Genomic DNA, 24,393 nt, shown 5'->3' with positions numbered 1-24,393 from the left:
GTTTAACATTAGTAAATTATTAAAATTAGGACTCATATCGGGCAGTTATTCTTCATTCAAATGTGGAAGAAACTCCCAGATCGAGTAATATAGGCAAAAAGCCTAGAATCATTTAAAGTGGAGTAGGATTCTACAATTTAGAGTCTCCTGTGTTGAATGAACTAAAATGGATGGAATGCTCTTCCTCATCCTTGAGTAGCTTGTGAATGTAAAATGTATTATCTATCAGCTGAGTTCCATAAGATGTAAAAGATATGTTCTGCCAGGCCAAGCAATGAAGATGACCATCTATCCCACTGATGCATCCTACAGCTGCATGAAGTGCCATCATTGCAGTGTTTGGGCTATCGTCAATGTCTTTTGAGCTTCTTCTGGTGCCAATTGCCTCTAATGGTAATAGCCTAAGATCTGTGATTAAGATTTTCACATTCGGGCCTTTTCTTGTGTTAAAGGGAATGCAAGTGATTCCATTGTTATCCTCCGTATTATATGATAAAACTCAATGGGAAAAGCCAAATGAGTTCAACCCATCTCACTTTCTGGACGCTGAGGGGAAGTTTGTGAAGAGAGATGCCTTCATGCCTTTCTCTGCAGGTAACAAACACATTGGATTATTTTAATAAACCGCTTTTTTGTATAGTCTTCCTTTATCTAGATCTGGATACATTATTTTATTTGCATCGGTTTGTGGATTATCCATCGTCAATTATTTTCTTAGGTTTGTTTTCTTAAATAAAATAATTCAATGTATTAGAGAATATGATCTCTCAAGATACAGGTTTCATCAACAAGCTCTAAAATAACTTTGAATCTATGTGTGTGTATATATATAAAATACATACTAGAATTGTATCTATGTAAATGTTTGAATGCACCAACACAGACTTTCAACTTGCTTTCTGAATTAACCACATGGTATTAGTAATCATGTGATTAGCAGGAACCAATCAGGTCAGTGAATCACATCCAACAACAAACAGTCAGCAGTCATTATACTTTCACACAAAGTAAAAGTTAAAAAGAAGGTTGTTAGAGTTCCATTTAAAAGTTGTAGCTGAAACTGTAACTAAATAAAAAAACTTGTGCTTATATAGCACCGTTCATGATCTCAGGGCTTCTCAGAGCACTTTACAGCCAATGAAGTACTTATGAGGTGGAGACACTGTTGTCATGTTGAAAACGTGGCAGCAATTTGCACACAGAAAGATCCCAGAAACAACAATCTGATAATGACCAGGTAATTTATTTCTATGATGTAGATCGAAGGATAAATATTGAGCACAGGAGAACTGAGAGAGTAAATACGATAAAAGCAAAATACCGCAGATGCGGGAAATTTGAAACAAAAACAGAAAATGCTGGAAAAGCTCAGCAGGTCTGACAGCATCTGTGGAGAGAGAAAAACAAAGTTAAGTTTACAGACTCGAAACATTAACTTTGTTTTTCTCTCTCTCCACAGATGCTGTCAGAGCTGCTGAGTTTTTCCAGCATATTCTGTTTTTGTGTGAGAGAGTACGTACCATGCTTTAATATCTCTCCAAGGGAAATAGGCACTGGAAGTGTCAGTGTACATTATGGTGTCATTCTCTGGAGCAGGCCTTGAACTCACAACTTTCCACCTCAAGAGGCAAGGGTGCTACCCTCAACCACAGCTAAGTTGGACTGTAACTTGAATTTTTAAACTTCTTTTCATCAAACTTTTAACTAAGTTAAAGTTGAGTGGTAACGTCCTGGAAAAACTTTGTGTAACCCCAGTCTCAGCTGATTCGATTGGTTACCAAATAAACTTTAAAATGTCACTTTAAAAAGATTGCGTCACTTTGCTGAGCAAAGTGTTGGAGCACTTTCTGAATGTATCTTCTTCTGCATTTCAAAGGGCGACGGGTTTGCTTAGGGGAAAGCCTTGCCAAGATGGAGCTGTTTCTGTTCTTCACGACTCTGATGCAGAGATTTTCCTTCCATGTCCCTCCTGGGGCCCCCTTGGATCTCACACCATGTGTCGGCCTTACTTTATGCCCGAAGCCTCACCAAGTATGTGCCGTACTCCGTTAACAAACACAGCTCATCAGGCTGCCAGCCCTCCAGGAATTACCACAGCATCCACGTGAATTGAAGATTCTTGGACACCACTGCAACACTCTTAAGGAAACTCATTTCGGGCGGGAGGGGGGACACTCAAAAAACTGTTTTTGTTTTCATATTCTTTGAACACTTTTGTTTATTAGCTATAGAAATATTGGAAATTGGGGGAAAAATTCTCTTTGATTGGCAGGTCTTTTGTGGGAAGGAAGTTATTGGGAAGATGGTGGTGATTTGGTAATGTCATTGGACTAATAATCCTGAGATCCAGGCTAATGCTTTGGGCATGTGGGTTCAAACCCAACTACAGCAGTTGGTGGAATTTGAAATCAATTGATAAATCTGGAATATAAAGCTGGTCTCAGCGATAGTGACCATGACAACTAGCATCAATTGTTGTAAAAACCCATGTGCTTCACTATACCTTTTAGGGGAGGAAATCTGCCAGCCTTACCTGGTCTGGCTACATGTGATTCCAGACCCATACCAATGTGGTTGACTCTTAACTGCCTAGCAAGCCACTCAGTTCAAGGGCAGTTAGAGATGGGGAACAAATGCTAGCCTTGCCAATGACATCCACATCCCATGAAAGAATTTGTTGAAAATGTGATGAAACTTCAAGCTATTAGCTTTATCAATTGCAATGATGGGAAACTTGTATCTCAATATAATTACACCCTCCCGCTAACCGGGGCGCTTTAGTGCCTCAGTTTGGTGTCTTTCTGCTCAGCAACCTCGACTGCAGCCATTCCCAAACTGTGGGTCATGACCCCAATTGGGGTCATAGAAACAGTGAATGGGACAGCAAGAAATAAAATCACGTTAATCTTCCACCCCTTTGTACTGTCCCAGCAGCGAATATTGCTCTTATAAACAGCTCAGCAATGTGACTGTTTTTCAACGCTCGGATTGGCTGTCCCCTCGCATGCTGTCCCGTGACTTATCGTTGCTGAAAGCTTTAAAGGGAAATTAGCAGTGCACTGTTAAGTCAAAGAAGGTACTTTCAAAAGATGTAACCTGAAATTCTTTTTTTATCCTCATGTCTCTTATTCCCCTATCCCTCTACTCTCTCAATCTAAAAGTCATTTTTAAAGTTTACAGCCAAGAAGGAAGGCTTTTGGCCCTTTGTGTCTTATCTGGTGGAATCCAACTTAATAAGAGTTTTTGATTTTCACGGTTGCTGATTTTTTAAAAATAAAGAATGTTGATTTGTATGCAAACTGAACCTTATACTGGATTGAAGCTATCACATTACAAATTACCAACAATTCCAAAGTGTATTACTGATTCTCTCTCTTTCGATGAGAAATGTAATACAGATCTCCCTGACAATGTTAGTATTTATGATATGAAAATTAAATGTACTTATTTGTCTCCCTCTTTTGATATATACTGTTTGAGTTTTGAAACGTAAGCAGTCTTAGTGTCACATCGGGCTTTCCGTAGTCATGTGACTATACTATGGGGTTGCCTCTGGAGGCAAACATCTCGGAGCAGTTCAATAAAGTCTCACAGAGACAGACACTGGTGAAGACTGCTGTCCTTATACATGAAAAATATCCTGTCAATTTCTCCAGTTAAGATGTTAACATGACCTCAATGTCTGTGTTAGGAAGGAAAACCCATAAATGAGAGAGAAAAAAAATCCAGATTACAATTCAGCAACCCTGCCTGAAAATGTGTTCCTCCCACAGTTGACAAGATAAAAATACTGACCATGCAAACTCACACATGAACCATCAATTGGGCAAGGTACCAGAGATTGCTGCAATCCAGTATAAGACACAGTCTGACTACAAGTCAACATTCTTCATTTTTTTAGAAAAGAATCACGAAAATCTAGAGCTCTTATCAAGTTGGATTCTATCAGATTAGACACAAAAAGCCAAAAGCCTCCATTACACCAAAGGCCCAGAATTTTCATCACAGATTTTCGTATTTATATGATGTATAATGTGTCGATTTATGATACACAAACTTTAAGAATTATATACTGAATGTTACAATGCTACTTTATTGCTGTTTTGTTTTTGTTGGCATCTGAGGTCGCGTCAATATTCAAGTGTTAAAATGGGGTCATATTGGAAAATAACTTGGGAAGCGCTGCTCTACTGCAAAGAAGCCATTTCTCCAGTCAATTCTCAGCTTCCCAAATTGCTATAAGTTTGGCTGTTCAACTATATTTTCATTTTAAACTGAAACTACCCTACCAAACAGGGACAGAATCCATGTCTTTAAAGTGGGGGCTGCATTATATCTGCATGCCATGGTCCAATTACCTGCTGCTCCCTAATGTGACTTCACCTGAACACTACCCTTGGTTCCATGTGTTTAGTTAGAGGAGATTGCCTAGTATGTTGCTATAACTGTTGGCCTGCCCATTGATAAACTTTATGTTGACATCTCCCCATGGAGTTTTGCACATCAAACGTATCCAAACCTACCTGTTGGTTTTCTAATAAAGGCTTAACAAGTGTTTCAATAAAGATGTAACACCTTTATTCAAGAGAGAGAGACAAAAAGCAGGAAACTATAGGCCAGTTAGCCTAAAATCTGTCATAGGGAAATTGCTAGAATCCATTATTAAGGAGGTTATGGCAAGATACTTAGGAAATCATAATGTGATCAGGCAGAGTCAACATGGCTTTGTGAAATAGAACCTGTGCTTAACTAATTTATTAGAGTTTTTTGAGGAAGTAACAAAAAGGTGAATAAAGGGGAACCTGTAGATGTGGTGCACTTGGATTTCCAAAAAGCATTTGATAAGATGACACATCACCGGTTACCACACAAGATAAAAGCATATGGGGTGGAAGGGGGTAACATATTACCATGGATAAAGGATTGGTTAGCTAACAGGAAACAGAGAGTAGGAATAAATGGATCTTTTTCAGGTTGGCAAGCTGTAACTAGTGGAATGCCACAGGGATCAGTGCCTGGGTCCTCAACTATTTACAATTTATATCAATGACTTGGATGAAGGGAGCGAATGTATGGTAGCTAAATTTGCCGATTACACCAAGATAGGTAGGAAAGTAAGTTGTCAAAGGGAGGTAGAGAGTCTGCAAAAGGATATAGACAGGTTAAGTGTGTAGGCAAAAATTTGGCAGATGGACTAAAATGTGGGAAAATGTGAACTTGTCAACTTTGGCAGAAAGAACAGAAAAGCAGCGTATTATTTAAATGGAAAGAAATTATGTAACTCAGTGTACAGAGGGATCTGGATATTCTGGTAACTGAATCACAAAAAAGTTAGTATGCAGGTACAAAAACAAAAAATGCTGGAAAAACTCAGCAGGTCTGACAGCATCTGTGGAGAGAGAAACAGAGTTAATGTTTCGAGTCTGTAAGACTCTTCTTTAGAGAGTGCAGGTACAGCAAGTGATTAGGAAAGCAAATGGAATGTTGGTGTTATTTTTGCAAGGGGAATGAAATATAAAAGTGGAGAAGTTTGACTGCAGTTGCACAGGGCATAAAAGAGACCACATCTGGAATACTGTGTACAGTTTTGGTCTCCTTATTTGAAAAAAGATATAATTGCATTAGAAGCAGTTCAGAGAAGGTTCACTAGACTCATTCCTGTGAGAAAGGGCTTATCTTATGAAGAAGGATTGAAAAAGTTGGGCCTCTGCCCATTGGAGTTTAGAAGAATGAGAGGTGATTTTATTGAAACACACAAGATCCTGAGGGGACTTGACAGGGTGGATACCCAGAGGATGTTTCCTCTTGTGAGGGAGACTAGAACTAGGGGACACAGTTTAAGAATAAGAGGTCTCTCTTTTAAGGTGGAGATGAGGAGAATTTGTTTTCTCTCAGAGGGTCGTTAGTATGTGGAATTCTCTTCCTCGGAAAGCAATGGGGCCTGAGTCATTGGTTGTATTCAAGGCAGAGTTAGATAGATTTTTGGTAGACAAGGGAGTCAAGGGTTATTGGGGGTGGGGGCTGGCAGATAAGGAAGTGGACTTGAGACCACAAGCAGATCAGCCATGATCTTATCGAATGGCAGAGCAGGCTTGAAGGGCCAAATGGCCTACTCCTGATCCTAAGTCCTATGTGCCTATGTTCTATGTAACCCCTTTGTCTGTGACATGAATTTAACACTCAGACCTGTAATGGAGAAATGCATCAGTAATGTGTTAGCGTGTAGCGACAGAATGCATGACTGTAAAAAGTGGGCTGAATTGCACCTGTCTAATTATCTCCCTTAACCCTGCTTTATGTAAAGACTAAAGGTGAACTTGATTCCCTGGGGACATTGATTAGCTGTTCCAAGTATAAAGTGGTGTCTTGTTTAAGTACTTCAAATAATGCACGTAACTCTAAGCATTAAACATTATATAGCACATGAACTGAAATATTTTCTGTTTTCGTAGTTTATTGAAAGAAAATTCTGGAAAATCCAAAGACAAGAAGACCGTGATAACATAGAAAATGTTTCTGTTGCAGATCATGCCTCCTGACAGTTAGGAAGTTGTACATGTCCATCAGGGTCATGGTAATTTAGTGGTCATTTCTCTTAATTTGTTTAAATGGAATGAGATTTTCAGTTCTGCTTTTACCTAAATGCACAACATCTAAGAAATCACCTTAGTGCAACATTAGATTTAAATCTCTGAAAAATCCAAGCATTATTGCTCATAAATAATACATTTGCATATTAAGTGTGTGTTTTGATTTTGTTTATTGATAACCCGACAGTCTAATAATGCTTGGGTATCGTTCACGGTGCTTCAGGCATTTTTCACTATCAATAAATATACTATTTACTTTTATTGCTATTTCCTTCTCGAGAGTCATCCGAGTGTTTTCCATGTTCTCCAGAGATATCTGGGCTTCTCTGAGTTTCTCCTGCAGGAGTGAGATGGACTCCTGGATTTCACTGACCTCACATATCAAGCTGTTGATGTTGGGAGACAAAAGGTGGGCACAGTCAGTGAGAAACCGGGTCACATGATGGAATAGCAAGAGTAATCATTTGAATAAATACCATCAGTGCACAGATCTCCAGATCAAAAACATTCTGTAGGCTTACTTAAATTGAGCAGGGTCCCTGGTGAGCTCCACATTGGGCCTGTATGTCCTCTCGTACAGTCTGGTTTGGGCTACCTTCAGTGGAGCCTCTTTATCCTTTATGGCCTGTTTTAGATGGGCAATGTTTTTCTCCTGGTCTGCAATCTGCTCAAGTATCTGTTCAAAGGGAGAACAAAAAATGAGGATGTCATGTGCAACCTCAACAAAGTCTTCACTCAGATAAAAGCAAAATACGGCGGATGCTGGAAATCTGAAAGAAAGACAAGAAAATGCTGGAAAAACTCAGCAGGTCTGACAGAATCTGTGGAGAGAGCAACAGAGTTAACGTTTCGAGTCTTTCAGAGGCCTGAAGAAGGGTCATAGGGACTCGAAACATCAACTCTGTTTCTCTTCCCACAGACGCTGTCAGACCTGCTGAGATTTTCCAGCATTTTCTGTTTTTCTTTCAAAGTCTTTATTCATTATTGCAATCCATGCAATAATTAACAGAATTTCATATTTTCCTTGGAGCAAGCTACTACATTCTCATATCCACTGATACCCACACTTGGGCTAATTTTGTGAGATGTCACCAGCAAGCACATCAAACAGAGGATTTATTTGTCATTAAAATGTGAGCCATGGCTAATTTCTCTTATTCTTTCTTGGGTTGTGGGCTAGCTAAATCATGGGTCATGGGTGCTAGGCCAGCATTTTTATTGCCCATCCTTAATTGCCCCTGTGAAGGTGGTGGTGAGCTGCCTTCTTGAACCGCTGCAGTCCATGTGGTGCAGATACAGCCATAGTGCTGTTAGGGAGGGAGTTCCAGGATTTTGACCCAGCGACAGTGAAGGAATGACAATATAGTTCCAGGTCAGGCTGGTGTGTGGCTTGGAGGGGAACATGCAGGTGGTGGTGTTCCCATGTATTTGCTATCCTTGTCATTCGAGGTGATAGAGGTCAAGGGTTTGGATGGTGCTGTTGAAAAAGCCTTGGTGCAGTGCATCTTGTAGATGGTACACACTGCTGTCACTGTGCTTCGATGGTGGAGGGAGTGAATGTCGGAGGTGGTGGACGTGGTGCCAATCAAGCAGGCTCCTTAATCCTGAATGATGTTGAGCTTCTTGAGTGATGTAGGAGCTGCACTCATCCAGGCAAGTGGGGAGTATTCCATCACACTCCTGACTTGTGCCTTGCAGATGGTGGACAGGCTCTGGGGAGTCAGGAGGTGAGTTACTTGCTGCAGAATTCCCAGCCTCTGACCTGCTCTTGTAGCCACAGTATTTATATGGCTGGACCAGTTCACTTTCTGGTCAATGATAATCCCCAGTATATTGATAGTGGGGGTTTCAGTGATGGTAGTGCCATTAAATGTCAAGGGGAGATGGTTGGATTCTTCCTTGTTGGAGATGGTCATTGCCTGCAACTTGTGTGGCATGAATGTTATTTGCCACTTGTCAGCCCAAACTGGATATTGTCCAAATCTTGCTGCATTTGGACACGGATTGCTTCAGGATCTGAGGTGTTGTGAATGGTGCTGAACATTGTGAAATCATCAGCGAACATCCCTACTTCTGACCTTGTCATGGAAGGAAGGTCATTGATGAAGCAGCTGAAGATGGTTGGGCCAAGGACACTGCCCTGAGAAACTCCTGCAGTGATGTCCTGGAAATGACATGATTGACCTCCAACAACCATAACCATCTTCCTTTGTGTTAGGTATGACTCTAACCAGTGGAGAGCTTTCCCCCGATTCCCATTGACTCCAGTTTTACTAGGGCTCCTTGATGACCCCCTTGATCAAATGCTGCCTTGATGTCAAGGGCAGTCACTTGCACCTCACCTCTTGAATTCAACCTTTTTGTCTATGTTTGGACTAAGGCTGTATTGAGGTCAGGAGCTGAGTGACCCTGGCGGAACCCAAACTGAGCATCAGTGAGCAGGTTATTGCTAAGCAAGTGCCACTTGATAGCACTGTTGATGACCCCTTCCATTACTTTACTGATGATCAAGAGTAGACTGATGGGGCGGTAATTTGTCGAGTTTGGATTTGGCTTTTTATGGAGAGGACATACCTGGGCAATTTTCCACATTGCTGGGTAGATGCCAGTTTGTGGCTGTACTGGAACAGCTTGGCTAGGGGCACGGCACGTTCTGGAGCACAAGTCTTCAGCACTGCTGGAATGTTGTCAGGCCGCATAGCCTTTGCAGTATCCAGTGCCTTCATCAGTTCCTTGATATCACTTAGAGTGAAACGAATTTGCTGAGGACTGGCATCAGTGATACTGGGGATCTCCAGAGGAGGCCGAGATGGATCATCCACTCGCCACTTCTGACTGAATATTGTTGCAAACGCTTCAGCCTTATCTTTTGCATTAATGTGCTGGGCTCCTCCATCATTGAGGATTGGGCTTTGTTTGTGGAGTCTCCTCCTTCAGTGAGTTGTTTAATTGTCCACCACCATTCATGACTGGATGTGGCAGGGCTGCAGAGCTTAGATCTGATCCGTTGGTTGTGGGATGCTTAGTTCTGTCTATCACTTGCTGGTTATGCTTTATGGCATGCAAGTAGTCCTGTGTTATAGCTTTACCAAATTGACACCTCATTTTTAGATATGCCTGGTGCTGCTCCTAGCATGCCCTCCTGCACTCTTCATTGAACCAGGGTTGATCTCCTGGTTTCGTGTTAATGGTAGAACGGGGGATCTGCTGGGCCATGAGGGTACAGATTGTGTTCGAGTACAATTCTGCTGTTGCTGATGGCCCACAGCACCTCATGGATGCCCAGTTTTGAGCTGTTAGATCTATTCAAAGTCTATCCCATTTAGCACAATGGTAATGCCACACAACATGATGGAGGGTATCGTCAATGTGAAGGCAGGACTTCATTTCCACAAGGACTGTGCAGTGGTCATTCCTACCGATTCTGTCATGGATAGATGCATCTTCCACAGGTAGACCAGTGAGGACGAGGTCAAGTAGGTTTTTCTCTCACCACCTGCTGCAGACCCAGTCTAGCAGCTATGTCCTTTAGGATTCAGCCACCTCGGTCATTGGAGGTACTACCCAGTCACTCTCGGTGATGGACATTGAAGTCCCCCACCCAGAGTACATTCTGCACCCTTGCCACCTTCAGTGTTTCCTCCAAGTTGTGTTCAGCATGGAGGAGTACTGATTCATCAGCTGAAGGAGAGCGGTACATAGTAATCAGGAGCTTTCGTTGCCCATGTTTGACCTGATGCCATGAGGCTTCATGGGGTTCAGTCAATGTTGAGGATACCCAGGGCAACTCCCTCTTGACTGTATACCACTGTGCCGCCACCTCTGGTGGATCTGTCCTGCCAGTGGGACAGGACATACCCAGGAGTGGTGATGGTTGTGTCTGGGACATTGTAAGGTATGATTCAGTGTGTAGAAATATGTCAGGCTGTTACTTGTCTAGTCTGTGGGACAGCTCACCCAATTTTCATCAAGCCTCCAGAAGTTAGGAAGGAGGACTTTGCAGGGTTGACAGGACTGGGATTGTCATTGTCGTTTCTGGTGCCTAGGTCAATGCCAGATGATCTATCCGGTTTCATTCCTTTTTGTAGACTTCATGGCAGTTTGAGACAACTGAGTGGCTTGATAGGCCATTTCAGAGGGAAGTTAAGAGTCAACTACATTGCTGTGGGTTTGGAGTCACATGTAGGCCAGACCAGGTAAGGATGGCAGATTTCATTCCCTAAAGGACATAAGTGAATGAGATGCGTTTTTATGACAATTAACAATGTTTTCATGGTCACTACTACCGTGACTAGCTTTTTTTGGAATTCCAGATTTATTAACTGAATTTAAATTCCACCGGCTACCATGGTGGGATTTGAACCTGTGTCCCCAGAGCATTAGCCTGGGCCTCTGGATTACTAGTCCGGTGACATTACCACGCCACGGTCTCCCCCAAAAATGATATAATATTAGTGACAATAATATTAACCAAGTTGCTACCAATAATAATATACACAGATAAAGGCAAATTAACACATCAATTCTTCTATAGACAATATACACAGCCAACTGCATCTCCATTAACCAACAATAACTTACACTTATATAGCATCTTTAATATAACTACACAGTCCAAGGTGCTTCACAGCAATGTTATCAAATAAAATTTGATGCTGAGCCTCATAAGGAGATATAAGGGCATGTGGTCAAAATACTGGTCAAAAGGTAGGTTTTAAGGAGTATCTTAAAGGAGGAGAGAGAGATAGAGAGGCAGAGGGATTTAGGGAGGGAATTCCAGATCCTATGGCCTTGGCAAACGAAGGCACAGCCATCAATATTGCAGCAATTGAAAATGGGATGCTCAAGAGGCCAGAAGTGAAGGAGCTCGGAGTTCTCACACAGGGATTTACAGAGCTCAGTAGGAGCACGGCTGTCTAACCCCCCCAAACGTTCTGAAGAGCCTCTATTTAGTTGTCCCTTCAAGGAATTCAAGACGAACACCAGCACAGCAACATGAACCGTTGCCCCACATTTGCGTGGCTCACTTCTTTTTAATTCAAAATTTCTTAATTCAAATTATTTTTAAATTTGGGTTGAAAAGATTTTTTAAAAAGCCTGTATGAATAGCCGCCCATAATAGTGTAAACATTTTTAATGAAATGATCTCCAGTTTTAAGGTTATATATTTGATGTGATTTGGGTGTAAAAGTGAAACAGGATCAGTTGACCAGAAATTTACCCTTCTCAGATGATATTCCAGCTTAGCTTTTGCATCATTGAGTTCTTCCAGACGCTGGTTAAAAGCAGCATTGACTCGATCGTACTGACAACGCAGATCTTGTGAGGTCTCGAGCAGCACATTGTCAACCAAAGCACGAAGGTTAATGGAAGCCATTCGCTCCTGTTCAGCTTTGTAAATGTTACAATGGGTGAACTGAGCCCAAGACTCTGGAGTTGAAGAGCTGTGAGGTTAAAACAAAACACAACAGCGTGAGACTCAGTGGTTATTTCTTTGCAGAATTGCCTTTTGCTCTTCAAAGGAGCTGGCACAGACTTGATGGGTCGAATGGGCCCCTTCTGTGCTGTACTATTCTATGGTTATGAAATGATATACATGAAGAACACAAGCTATAGTGTTGATGAGAGTGGAACAACTTTTCGGAGGGAAGTTTGCCCTGACTTAATATCAGCTTTGGCCCTGTGGTTAGCAATCTTATCTGCAAGTCAGAAAGTCACGGGATCAAGTCCCATTCCAATGACAACAACTTGAATTTATATGGTGCCTTTAATATAATAAAATGTCCAAAGGCATTTCATGGGAGCACTATGAAGCAAAATTGGACACTGAGCTGAAGGCATGGCCGCCAACGATGGAGTGATTAAAATCGGGGATGCTCAAGAGGCCAGAATTATATGAGCACAGTGACCTCGGAGGGTGGTGGGGCTGGAGGAGATTACAGAGATAGTGAAGGGGGAGACAATGGGGGGGATTTGAAACAAGGATGTGAATTTTAAAATTGTGGCATTGCTTGACCAGGAGCCAACGTAGATCAGCAAGCACAGGGATGATGGATGATTGAGTCCTAATTTGGGTTGACAGGTCAGTGCTATATTTCCAATCAGATGTTCCACTGTTGCATTCTAGTTTAAACATGCAATAAATTTTCATTACATTTGTTGCTACTTTTTTATTCAATACATGTCAAGAGAAGGCTTAAGGCACCCTCTAGTGGCCCAATTCGTTTTTACACCATGTTGAAATGCTACATGCTCATAATGTACAGTCTATATCCAATATATCATGATAGGCAGCTAGCTTTAAAGTGTAGCTTGGCTCATAAATGTTCTTGGAGATTGATTTAAGGAATGGTAATGATATCACACCTACATTACAAAAAGACTTAATTGTCCGTAAATCACTTTGGATTGCTGTGAAAGGCGATAAAAGCAAGTTCTTCCCTGCTTCCTACAGTGCTTTTCCCTGCTTATAATTTATGGTCAACCAACAGCTGCCAGTGAACCAGTAACAGGACACCTAATTGAAAACAATGGTTTGGGCCTGCTTTCTTGGGTACTGCCATAGTACCTTCCATAGTGTCTCAATCCCAAAATTTCTTAATTCAAATTATTTCTTAATTCAGGCTGAAAAGATTTTTTTTTTAAGTCTATGAATATCCACCCACAATAGCGTTCACCTCTGACAGTGCAGCACTCCTTCAGTCCTGCAATGACCTGTCAGCCCAAGTTTGGACTCGATCATCCATCACCCCTGTGCTCACTGTCGTACATTGGCTCCCGGTCAAGCAATGCCACAATTTTAAAATTCACATCTTTGTTTCAGATCCCTCCATTGCCCCACCTATCTCTGTAATCTCCTCCAGCCTCACCACCCTCCGAGGTCACTGCGCTCATCTAATTCTGGCCCCTTGAGCATTCCCGATTTTAACCACTCCATCCTTGGTGGCCATCTCTTCAGCTCCGGGCCGAATGTTGCTCCTTAGCACACCCATGAAATGCTTTGGGACGTTTTATTACATTAAGGGCACCATGAAATGCAAGTTGTTGTTGGAATGGAAATTGATCAGGATTTAGGGCTAGACACCCTTGACTGGCATTTGACAATGGGTTGTAGTCAGCGGAAGACCCAAGAGTATGCTATCCATGCTGGTGCCCGGGTAGGATTGTCAACTCTCCAGGATTTTTCTTGGGCTCTCCAAGAATTCAAGGATTAATCTCCTGCTAGCATCCCAACAGGAAAATCACTGGACTGTTAAAATAAAGTGTTCTATTTCATTTTCTTCAAACTCTTTGATAAAAATATTTTTGACTTTTTAAAAATTTTGGAGATGGGAAGAAAAACTGAGTCTGTTCACTTTCTGATTGGCGAGGGCAAGGTGGTGCGCAGCGTGGATTGGCCTAAAAACAAAGTGGATTGGCCTGTTGGGTGACCAATGTGGGAACATGGTGGCAGGGCCATTGGAGGCAAGAGATCATGTGATGAAACTCCAGGAACATGTGCAACCAGTGTTGGCAACCCCAGATCTGGGGCAGGGGTCACTGTGCGGAAGGCTGGATCTAATTTCATGGGGTGCTTGATCTAATTTGGGACACTGTGGACTCCTTTTACCAATATGTCCTGCTTGTGGGACACAGCCAAAAGGTAGGAAGGATTGTGATCCTCATCAGTCTCCTATAAGTCCCCCTGTGCAAACAACTCAAAGGTGTAATACAAGCAGAAAACGCTGGAGGTGCTCAGCTGGTCTGGTGGCATCTGTAGCTGTTTCTCTCCACAGACGCTGCCTGATCTGCTCAGTATTTCCCATATTTTTTGTTTTTATTTTAGATTTCCAGCATCTGCAGTATTTTCCTTTTGCATCAAGGCAAAGCTGTGTCCAAACAGAGAGCCAGACCAGATGACAAGTGAACTCCCAGTTGTCTAAGGCAAGGCGCATTCCAGATCTCTCATGTCCAGACTATTTTTTACTGGGGTTGTGTTTTCTGCACACATGAAAACAAATTTCATTAATTCCCCTCAAAATGACTTTCACCAAGTCTTCACTATCTCAGGCTGCATGTGACTCTGGCTCATGCGACCTGCTCAGATAGGAAGTAATCAATTTTAAATATCACATACTGTTTCATTTGGGTGGGCTTTGACTTGAGGGTCAGAAGGCCCCATCAACATTATTTAATTTCTGAATATGAATTAGAGTTTGCCTTACTTGTCCTCGAACTTGGCAGAGTTTGGATGGAACTGAATGTTTGTGCTCTGGTTATTGAGACCTCCGGCTTTGACATCAATTTTATAGGCCTCATACTTGTCTGACCAATCCATTTCCAGGACTTCCTTAGCATCTCTGTTCCTCCTGTGACAAATGGTTTAAAGTGCACTATTAGTACAATGGAAGGATACTTAGGATAATGTCATATTATTCAAGTGAAAGGTGTTAAAGAAGGTGAATGGCGCTTCCAAGGTGACAAAGAAGTTTTATTTTGTTCATGGCTGAACTCCCTTTACTGAAAATATAAATGTTAACTTTAAGGCTTTAGCAATATGCACAGGGAAAAATGGATTCAATGTACCTAATGGACGTCACAAAAGCATTACCATTCAAGCTTTATATAGGTGCCTTGCCTTTCCATGTGCAGGTTGCAGCAGTAAGCGTCAGCTGATTATTTGGCCATAAAGAGCATCGTAACCACTTTCAACCCGGCTCTCAATCAACGTACCTGTAGACAGTTTCCAGCTGGGTTCATAAGGTGGCAATTAGCATCTTCCCTCCCTCTCCCTGCCTATAGGAATGGAAGCCGATTCTGGTAGACTACCTAATGGCCCCAGCTGAGATCAGTTGAATAAAGTAAAGATGAGAGCTTGAGTCCAGCGCTTTACTGATCCACATTCTCACTCAATAAATTCACTCAAGTTATTGCAAGAGTGAATTTTGGTGCAGCATTATAAAGCAGATGTTTACAATATTCTGTCAGATTGTAACCCCTGCCCTATTTATTTCCTTTTTCTTTGTCGGTTTTCATTTTTCTCTTGTTTTTCACTATTTTGTTTTTCTTTTCTTTTGGATGACAGCTGTTCATGATTCCGCCATTCACACCTCCTCTGGACTTAAGGATGGAATTTTATGCCAGTGGGATTTTACGGTCCCACCAAAGTCAACAGAGATTAGAATGGCTCACCACATTTTACAACCCCACCCCTGCCAGGGCCATAAAACTCTGTCCTATATTTTGTTTCCTTACTTGTTCCATTACCATTCCCTCTCAGCCCTGCACCATTAACCCTTTGTCATTTAATCTCTCTTGCCTTCTACCACAGACCACAGGACTTACCTTTTGTTCTTCTTCTCATCTTCCCCTGTCCCACCCCACACCCTGTCCCTGCATTTCACTTGCTTAAATCCTATTGTATCTCAAAACTTTTCCCAGTTCTGATAAAAGGTCATCGACCTAAAACATTAGCTGTGTTTCTCTCTCCATAGAGACTGTCAGACTTGCTGAGTATTTCCAGCATTTTCTGTTTTTAATTGCAATATCAATGTTTGAAGAGAAAACAATTAAGCCAGGCCAGAGAAAAGTGGAAATGCACAACAGGTTAGTCAGCATCTGAATGGAGGAAAAGATCAATTAACTATCTCTGGAGTGCTGATTGCCCTGTTGTGCACCTTCATTGTTTTCTGGTTTTATTTCAGTTTATACTATTTAGGCCAGGGAAACTTCTTTTTATATTTTAAAAGTTCCGACATGATAAACAGATATAGCTACAGTTTACGTTTTGAAGATTTGTACAAAACCAAGAGATGCACTGCCTAAAAGGATGATAGAAGCAGATTCAATAGTAATTTTCAAAAGGGAGTCAGGTAAACACTTGAAGAGGAGAAAATGTACATATGGAATATTTAATATTAATATGTGAGGTAAGAACCAGGGAGTTAAATTAATTCATTAGCTCTTCCAAACAATCAGCTCGGGCATGATGGGCAGAATGGCCTTCTTCTGTGCTGCATTATTCAAATGATTCTAAGATTCTAATAAAATAAACCATTTATTTAATCAGAAGGAGATCAAGGTCTTTATCCCTGATTGGGTCCTCGGATGAGAGGGCTGATGTATGACAAGAGATCAAGTAAAAAGAGACTATATTCTCTGGAGCTTAGAAGCATGAGATGATCTCATTGAAACATGTAAAATTCTTAGAGAACTTGACAGGTTAGATGCTGAGAAGCTGTTTTACTCAGGCTCCAAGTCTAGGGCTAGAGGTCAAAACCTCAGGATAAGAGGTCGGCTACTTATGAGTAAGCTGAAGTGGAAATGTTTTCACTGATCTTTTGTTTATTCATTCCTGGGATGTGAGCATCGTCGCTAGGCCAGCTTTTATTGCCCATCCCTAATTGCCCATGACAAGGTGGTGGTGAGCTGGCTTCTTGAACCGCTGCAGTCCATGTGGTGCAGGTACACCCACAGTGCTGTTCGGGACGGAGTTCCAGGATTTTGACCGAGCGATAGTGAAGGAATTGCGATATAATTCCAAGTCAGGATGGTGAGTGGCATGCGGGAGCACTTACAGGTGGTGTTGTTCCCATGTGTCTGCTGCCCTTGTCCTTCTAGGTGGTCGCAGTTGTGGTTTTGGAAGGTGGGAGCAAATCTTTGGAATTCCCTGCCCCAGTGAGCTGTTGATGCTTAGTCGTTGAGTTTATTCAAGACTCCCAGTAACACATTTTTGGATACAAAGGGGATCCAGCGATATAGGGATTGGGCAGGAAAGTGAAGTGAATGTAAAAGTTCAATCATGATCTTATTGAACAGTAGAGCAGGCTCGAGAAGGAATATGCCCTCCTCCAGCTCCTACTTCTTATGTTCTTATGTGTACTGTAGATGGGTATATAGTGGAAAATTCCTCCAGTTAGTGCCCTAACTAGAATTTTTCAGTTTCTGTAACACTGCATCTGAACTAGCGACTATTACAGTAAAATCTTTGAATTCATTTAATTTCCCCATTTAATTTATCACTGATTTAAAAAAAAAACAATAAAAACTACAAAAGTAACCAAAAACTAAAATGAGTCACAATCATTTGTAATTTTTTTAAATAAAAGGATCCTGGCCTTCCCCTGTAAACATAATATATAAAATTATTGAGTAATGGCGTAGAGTGTAAATTTAAGACATCTCTGTAGGTTACTATCCCTTCAGTAGATAAGTAAGTAACTTGAAATTGAAGCCATAATGTAGAATGCACTGGAAGAGCAATGAATTAGTAATGAATCTAATGCCATCTTGTCCCTGACAATAACTTACCTAATCTGCTTAATGACCTCATCCAAAGTTCTCTTCAAAACTCCTTGTACATTTCGAATTAGATCAACTTCCTGCATTAAAAAGAAATAACTTTACAGGATGTTGCTTCTGAAATAGTCCATTACTGGTGGAGCTTTCTCTGTTTGGTACTCCTGAGTGTGAACTGTTGCGAATCCTGTGTGTGTGTTAGCCATACGCAATATTCACTAGAGTTAAGTGACACTTGCAATGCAGTAACGTGTATCAGCCTGGCTCAGTGGGTAGCATTCTCACTGCTGAATCAGTAAGTCATGGGTTCAGGTCCCACTCCAGGTCTTGTGCACAACAATCTATGGTGACACTCCAGCACTGTGCAGTCAGAGGTATCATCTTACAGGTGAGATGTTAATCCGAGGCCTGGTTTTCATACTCAGGTGTATGTAAAAGATCCTATGGCACTATTTCAAACAAAAGCACATCTCTGGTATCCTGGCTAATATTTATCCCTCAATCAACATCACAAAAAAATTATCTGATCACATTACTGGTTGTGGGAGCTTGCTGTGCACAAATTGGCTGCTGTGTTTCCTACATTAGAATAGCGGCTGCAGTTCAAAAGTAGATCATTGGCTGTAAGGTGCTTTGGGATGTTTTGTGGTCATGAAAGGCACTATATAAATGCAAGTCTTTCTTTATTTCCTCGTTTGCCTCATTTCTCTTTCCTCCCCTCCTCTCCTAAATGTACTGACTCATACTGAAGAAAGTCCTATGAATGCCAGTAGCCTATAGGTGCCTGAACCTTCAATCCTGGTATGGCTCAGTACCATGTTGGGTAGCTGACTCTGCTTTACTTCTGACTTGCCCTAAATTACAGCTCTCCTAATTTTTCAGGTGTTAGCTATTGATGATTCAAATGTTTACACATTCAGGCTATTTGTTCCATTAATCTAATGGTACAGATATTGCTTGAAATTGAATCTTAATAGTCCCATGACAGTGATACGATATTTACATGGTAACAGTTGCTCAAATAAAGAATATGAAACTAACAGAGGTGATTGGCCTTTGTATCAGCTTACAGTTGCACTGGTGCTGCCTGTACTGGGCTCAGTAAAATGGGAAGCTTCCTATCTGGGATTTCACTGTCACTGTAAAATACTGCACCGTGGGCAGGAAATTTGTCAAAAGATCAATGAACTCAACAGAAGGTGTGTAGAATTATCAATAGTTGGGAATGAGTAATTAGGCTATGATTTTCTCCAGGGGTTCAAAGTCAATGAAAGCAGCCTGAGTATTTTAAGAGTGTGATATAAATACAATATTAGTTGCCAAGCACATGTTCCTTTTATGTCATCTAAAATGTATACAGTGGTCTCGGTATAATGATAACAGTGCTAATGACTGTTCAAAACAGCATTGACATTTCACAAGTTGAACAACAAAAATTACCTTTGCAGAAAATTAAATGATTCGCAGAAGAGGGTAGCAAAGATTTTTTTCTCTTGTTTGCAGATTATAAGTATAAGGGTATTACAAGTGTTTAATGCACATGAATGATACAGAATTTAAACTGACCAGCTCGAGTACGTACCTCTCTGTCTTTATTTAATAGATATATTGATATTTTTCCAGCTCATTTGCCTGAGATGATTGCACTCTCTCCCATGTTAAAATACATAAATAATTTGCTTGCTGACCCACATAACAACAGTGGTTTTAAAAGTAGTTTATTGTTATGAAACACTTTGGAACATCCTGAGCATGTGATAAGCTGCAATATAAAAGCAAGTTCTTTCTACTAGCTAAAAACAAGATCAGATCAAGAACACATCAAGGCAGTTTTCTCTATTGATATGTTAGCATAAAAGGTTAGTGCAACAATTTGGAATTTTGTTTTTAATCCAATGAGATTGTTTACTTGCACCCATGCATAACACTCTTTTGAAGTTTTTACAGGCAGTAATTCAAATATCATCTGATTCAGCAACAATCAAAATGATAACTTGCATTTATATAGCACCTTTAACACAGTAAAACATCCAAGCCATTTCTCAGCAGCGTTCACAACAAAATTTGATATAGAGCCACATAAAAAAAAAATAGGGCAGCCTGGTCAAAGATGTAGGTTTTAAGGAATGTCTTAAGGGAAGAGAGAGAACCATGGAGAGGCAGAGAGGTTTAGAGAGAGAATTCCTGAGCTTAGAGCCTTGGCAGCTGAAGACATGGCCACCAATGGTAGGGCAATGAAAATTGGTGATGCGTAAGAGGCCAGAATTACAGGAGGGCAGATATCTCAGAGACTTGTAAGGTTGAGGGGGGGTTACAGAGATATGGAGGGGAAAGGCCATGGAGGAATTTAAAAACAAGGATGAGAATTTTAAAATTGAGGCTTTTCCAGACAAGGACTAAGATGGGCTGTACAACCCATAAAACCTTCCGTTACATGTTTACATTGGTACATAAGTCATAGGGAAGGAGAAACAGTCTTCCTGCCTGTTTATTCATATCAATAAAAATACTTATCTTGATAGCATTAAGATTTCAGGATGAGAATTGGTGGATGTGCTTAGTCATATATATATGAACCTTGAGTTGGTAGTTGATTGTATTGAAATATTTGTTCCTTTCCATCTAATTTTTCACGGTGACCATACCAGATTGCTATTGCTCAGGCAATAAGGTTACTGATAGGTAACATGATAGGTTTACTGATAAGGTTACTGATAAGGTTTGACCTGATATCGATTACACACGATGACAAGTCTAGCTAACAAGTATAGCAGTGAGCATTCTGAAAGGCTCACCACAGCAATTATACAGCAACGCATGGTAAATTAACTCATGTGTCAAACATTCTTAACTCAATTTGATTTTGCTTCTTGTTGATTTATAAGGTGGATAGTGGTAGAGGGGCATTGAACACAGTTAACATGTCTGATTAAAGCCTGTGTCAAATTGAGGATCTGTGCACAGATCCCAGAAAAAACAAAAGTCTCTAAATCCCAATAGGACACTCAGAGACCTGGCATGGGGCATGATGAGCTGAGTTGCCTCCTTCTCTTGTGCCCTTGCTCCCACCAATAGTGGATAGTGGATCAATAATATTGCAGTTGGGTTGACATCTTTCATCGCTCCATCACTGGTGGCCATGCCTCCAGCTGCCTAGGCTTTAAGCTCTGGAATTCTTTCCCTTACCCTCTCTGCCTCTCCACCTCTCTATCCTCCTTTAAGATGTTCCTTAAAACCAACCTCTTTGACCAAACGTTTAGTCACCTGCCCTAATATCTCCTTGTGTAACTCAGGGTCAGATTTTGCTTGATGAAGCTGCTGTGAAATTCCTAGGGACATTTGCTACTTGAGGGTGCTTTATAAATGTTCTTGTAGTTGATGTTATTAGGATGTGTTCCTGGGGAGGCGGTGGCATAGTTGTATTGTGACTGGACTAGTATTCTAGAGATCCAGGGTAATCCCCTGAGGATCTGGGTTTGAATCCACCAAGGCAGGTGGTGAAATCTGAATCCAATAAAAATCTGGAATTATAAATCTGACGATGACGACCATGAAACCATTTCTGATTGTCGTAAAAACCCATCTGGTTCTCTTATGTCCTTTAGGCAAGGAAATCTGCCGTCCTTATGTGGTCTGGCCTACATGAGACTCCAGGCAACTCCAGGCCCACACCGATTTGGTTGACTCTTAAATACCCTCTGAACAAGGGCAATTAGGGATGGGCAATAAATGCTGGCCTAGCCAGCGACACCCACATCCCGTGAACGAATTTTTTAAAAAGTTGCTGTAGAATACAAACTATCACTGGCATCACCTGAGCTCTGCTGTAGGTCGATAACTGTATCTTAAACCCCAAGAGGGGAGAGTTCTGCACATTCACATCTGTATACAGAGCTTCTCAGCCTAGCTAATAGCCTAGGAAGGGGCTTGAATTTTCTCAAATCATTAAAAAAAACTGATGACAAGTGCTTTGGAGGGTGAACTAGTCCCTGGGCACTTTTGAATCCAGTTTGACACTGCACTGGTAGCAGGATGCTTTCCCAGGCGCACCTCATAGCAGCTGTGTCCAGGAGTCACAGATGGAACATAGGAACAAGAATAAGACATTCAGCCCCTCAAGTCTGCTTCACCATTAAAAGTGATCATGGCAGGTTTGCATCTCAATTCCATTTACCCACTTTGGGTTCATATCCATTAATATCCTTGCCTGCCAAAAGATGATCAATCTCAGTTTTGACATTCTCAACTGACTCCCCACCCCCAACCCCCACAATAGCCTTTGTTAGGAGTGGGTGGGGCTCACGGCTCCCAGATTGCCACTACCTTTTGTGCAAAAAGGTATTTCCCTGACAGGTTTGGCTCTCATTTTAAAATTGTCCTCTTGTCCTGAACTCCCTCCATCAAATCCTTTAATTATCTTAAAACACCTCAATTGAATCACCCCTTAATCTTCCATTTTCACGGGTATACAAGCCTAGTCTATGCAAGTCTAGGCTAGGCTTCATACTTTAACCCTTTAAGCCCTGGTATCAAGCTGCACCGCACCCCCTCCATGGTCAACATTCCCATCCTGAGGTGTGGTGCCCAGAGTTGAATTACTTCAATTACTTCAGATGCTGCCTAACCAGAGCTTTGCACAACTATAGCATAAATCCCAACCCCTTTGTCTTCCTGCACCCACCGCCCCACCACCCCGAAATAAAGGCTAACAATCCATTATTCTTTTTCCCAGTAGTCATTTCTGTAGATGCCCCCTTCCACAATTGGCTTTCTGTCTGTGAGAAGATGGCCCTGGTGTGGAAGAGTGAAAGCCTCTTTGCAGAGATGCAATTCACTGCAATCGTTTAAGCAACAACTGGGGAGAACATTGCATCTGGCACTCACCTTGAGCAGCTCATCTTCCACCCTGTCTTTGACCAGGTCGGGGCCTTGGCGCCTTTCCCTGTTTTGCAGGTTATCGGTCGAGACGAACATGGCGATCTCGACCGCGTCCAAGGCAATCTCCAGGCGTCTCTTCTGCTGGAGCAGAAGTTCCGTCTCGGCCAGCAGGTCCTCGATTTCCCTCTTCAGCTCCGACTTCCAGAAGAAGATGTCCTGCAGCCTCTCGCCTATCTTCTTGGTGGAGGTGGCTTGGGTGTCCTGGGTCAGCCTCTCCCTCTCTGACATCAAGGTCTTGGACTCGTTTTGCACGTTTTCCGCCGTGTCCCGGTCGGCGAAAGCCTGGTAATACTTGGCATAGTTGTTCTGCGCCCATTCCTCGGGGATGTACTTGGCTGTCCTGAACCCTGCAGTGGGCAAGCCAGCAGAGGAATGCAGTCCTTCATTCCGGATCATGCAGTAAGGTTTGCAAGGCAGTTCCTCTTCGGGAATGCATTGCGCAACTTGCGGATGAGTCACTAGAACTTCTGCAGCAGACATGGTTTTAATGTTTAAATTTCCCCTCTAAGTATTTTATTCCCCTATTTAAAGATATATAGAAACACACACATATAAGGTTTACTGAGTGGGGTTTGAACCCTTGCCTCCTCCTCCTCGGCTTTGGTTACTCCAATTTGTGGCGAGCGTCGCGTTGCTTGGTTACCCGGGGCCGTTACTATGGTAAGAACGCGTTGTTACGAAGTGTGATCCTCTGTAGACTCGACTCGACTCGACTTGAGCAGTTCGTTTTGCTGCAGCCTGCTCCCCCTGCTGTCTAAAGGCGCCACACGCTGATGTTGTCCATGAGACTGGTCAAACTTTATACTGTTGTAGTTAACCGTTTTTTAAGCAGCGGTCAACTACTTTAAAGAAAATGGGCCGAATGGCTTCTGCCAGACCTGCTGAGTTTTTCCAGGTAATTCTGTTTTTGTTATGGCTTCTTTCTGTGCCGTATTATCTCCACGACTCTATAACATAAGAAATAGGTGCTGGGCTAAGCCATATGGCCCTTCGAGCCTGTTCTTCTGCCTCGACTCCACCTTCTCACAATATCCCCATATCCCTAAATTCCCTTAGAACCCAAAAATCTATCTGTCTTAAATCTACCCAGTGACTCAGCATCTGCAGCTCTCTGGGGTAGAGAATTCCAAAGTTGGACAACCCTTTGAGTGAAGGAAATTCTCTTCCTCCTCAGTCCCAAATGGCTGTCTTCTTATTCTGATCTTCCTTGCCTTTTTATTCTAGTTAATTTGCCACTGGAATCGAAATATGGAAGTGTGGTATATGTATCTACCATCCAGTCCCCGATAAAATGATGGTAGGATGGAGTTGTCAAGCCTCTGGGATTCACATGGAATCTCCAAAGATTAAACATTGATCTTCAGGACACTGCTAATGGCAACTGAGGGGAAAAATCATGGGAGATTAAAGAAAAAGTGTGTAAAAATGTAATTTTCTTTGAACATTCATTAGTTATAATAAAATTGGAGACAAATGTAAGAGCTCTTTGACTGTCAGTCATGTATCATCAATCAGATAATAGAGGCTTAATGGCTTTCCAATTGACATGGCAAGACAGCAAAGCTGGATGTGTAAGAGGATTAATGGC

At 41.8% G+C, this 24,393-nt stretch overlaps 2 protein-coding genes across 2 annotated transcripts in view; one reads left to right on the top strand and one right to left on the bottom strand.

The window, feature by feature from the left end:
* Positions 1 to 2,052, top strand: part of LOC121288345 — an 85,662-nt gene extending 83,610 nt beyond the window's left edge. The window contains exons 20-21 of the mRNA XM_041206899.1: positions 453 to 594; positions 1,877 to 2,052. Coding sequence (XP_041062833.1) covers positions 453 to 594; positions 1,877 to 2,052 — 318 coding nt within the window. The remainder of the gene's footprint in view (positions 1 to 452; positions 595 to 1,876) is intronic.
* A 4,435-nt stretch (positions 2,053 to 6,487) lies between these two features.
* tekt4 (tektin 4) lies at positions 6,488 to 23,285 on the bottom strand. The gene is made up of 6 exons (XM_041207150.1): positions 22,752 to 23,285; positions 17,880 to 17,950; positions 14,795 to 14,938; positions 11,812 to 12,034; positions 7,112 to 7,266; positions 6,488 to 6,976 (listed from the first exon to the last, which is right to left on the bottom strand). Exons 1-6 carry the CDS (start codon positions 23,283 to 23,285, stop codon positions 6,760 to 6,762), a joined length of 1,344 nt encoding a protein of 447 aa, XP_041063084.1. The 3' UTR covers positions 6,488 to 6,759.
* Between the last annotated feature and the right edge of the window lie 1,108 nt (positions 23,286 to 24,393).

Source organism: Carcharodon carcharias, chromosome 15 (genome assembly GCF_017639515.1).
Source record: "Carcharodon carcharias isolate sCarCar2 chromosome 15, sCarCar2.pri, whole genome shotgun sequence".
NCBI classification, from domain to species: domain Eukaryota; kingdom Metazoa; phylum Chordata; class Chondrichthyes; order Lamniformes; family Lamnidae; genus Carcharodon; species Carcharodon carcharias.
This window is presented reverse-complemented; position numbering and strand designations above follow the sequence as displayed.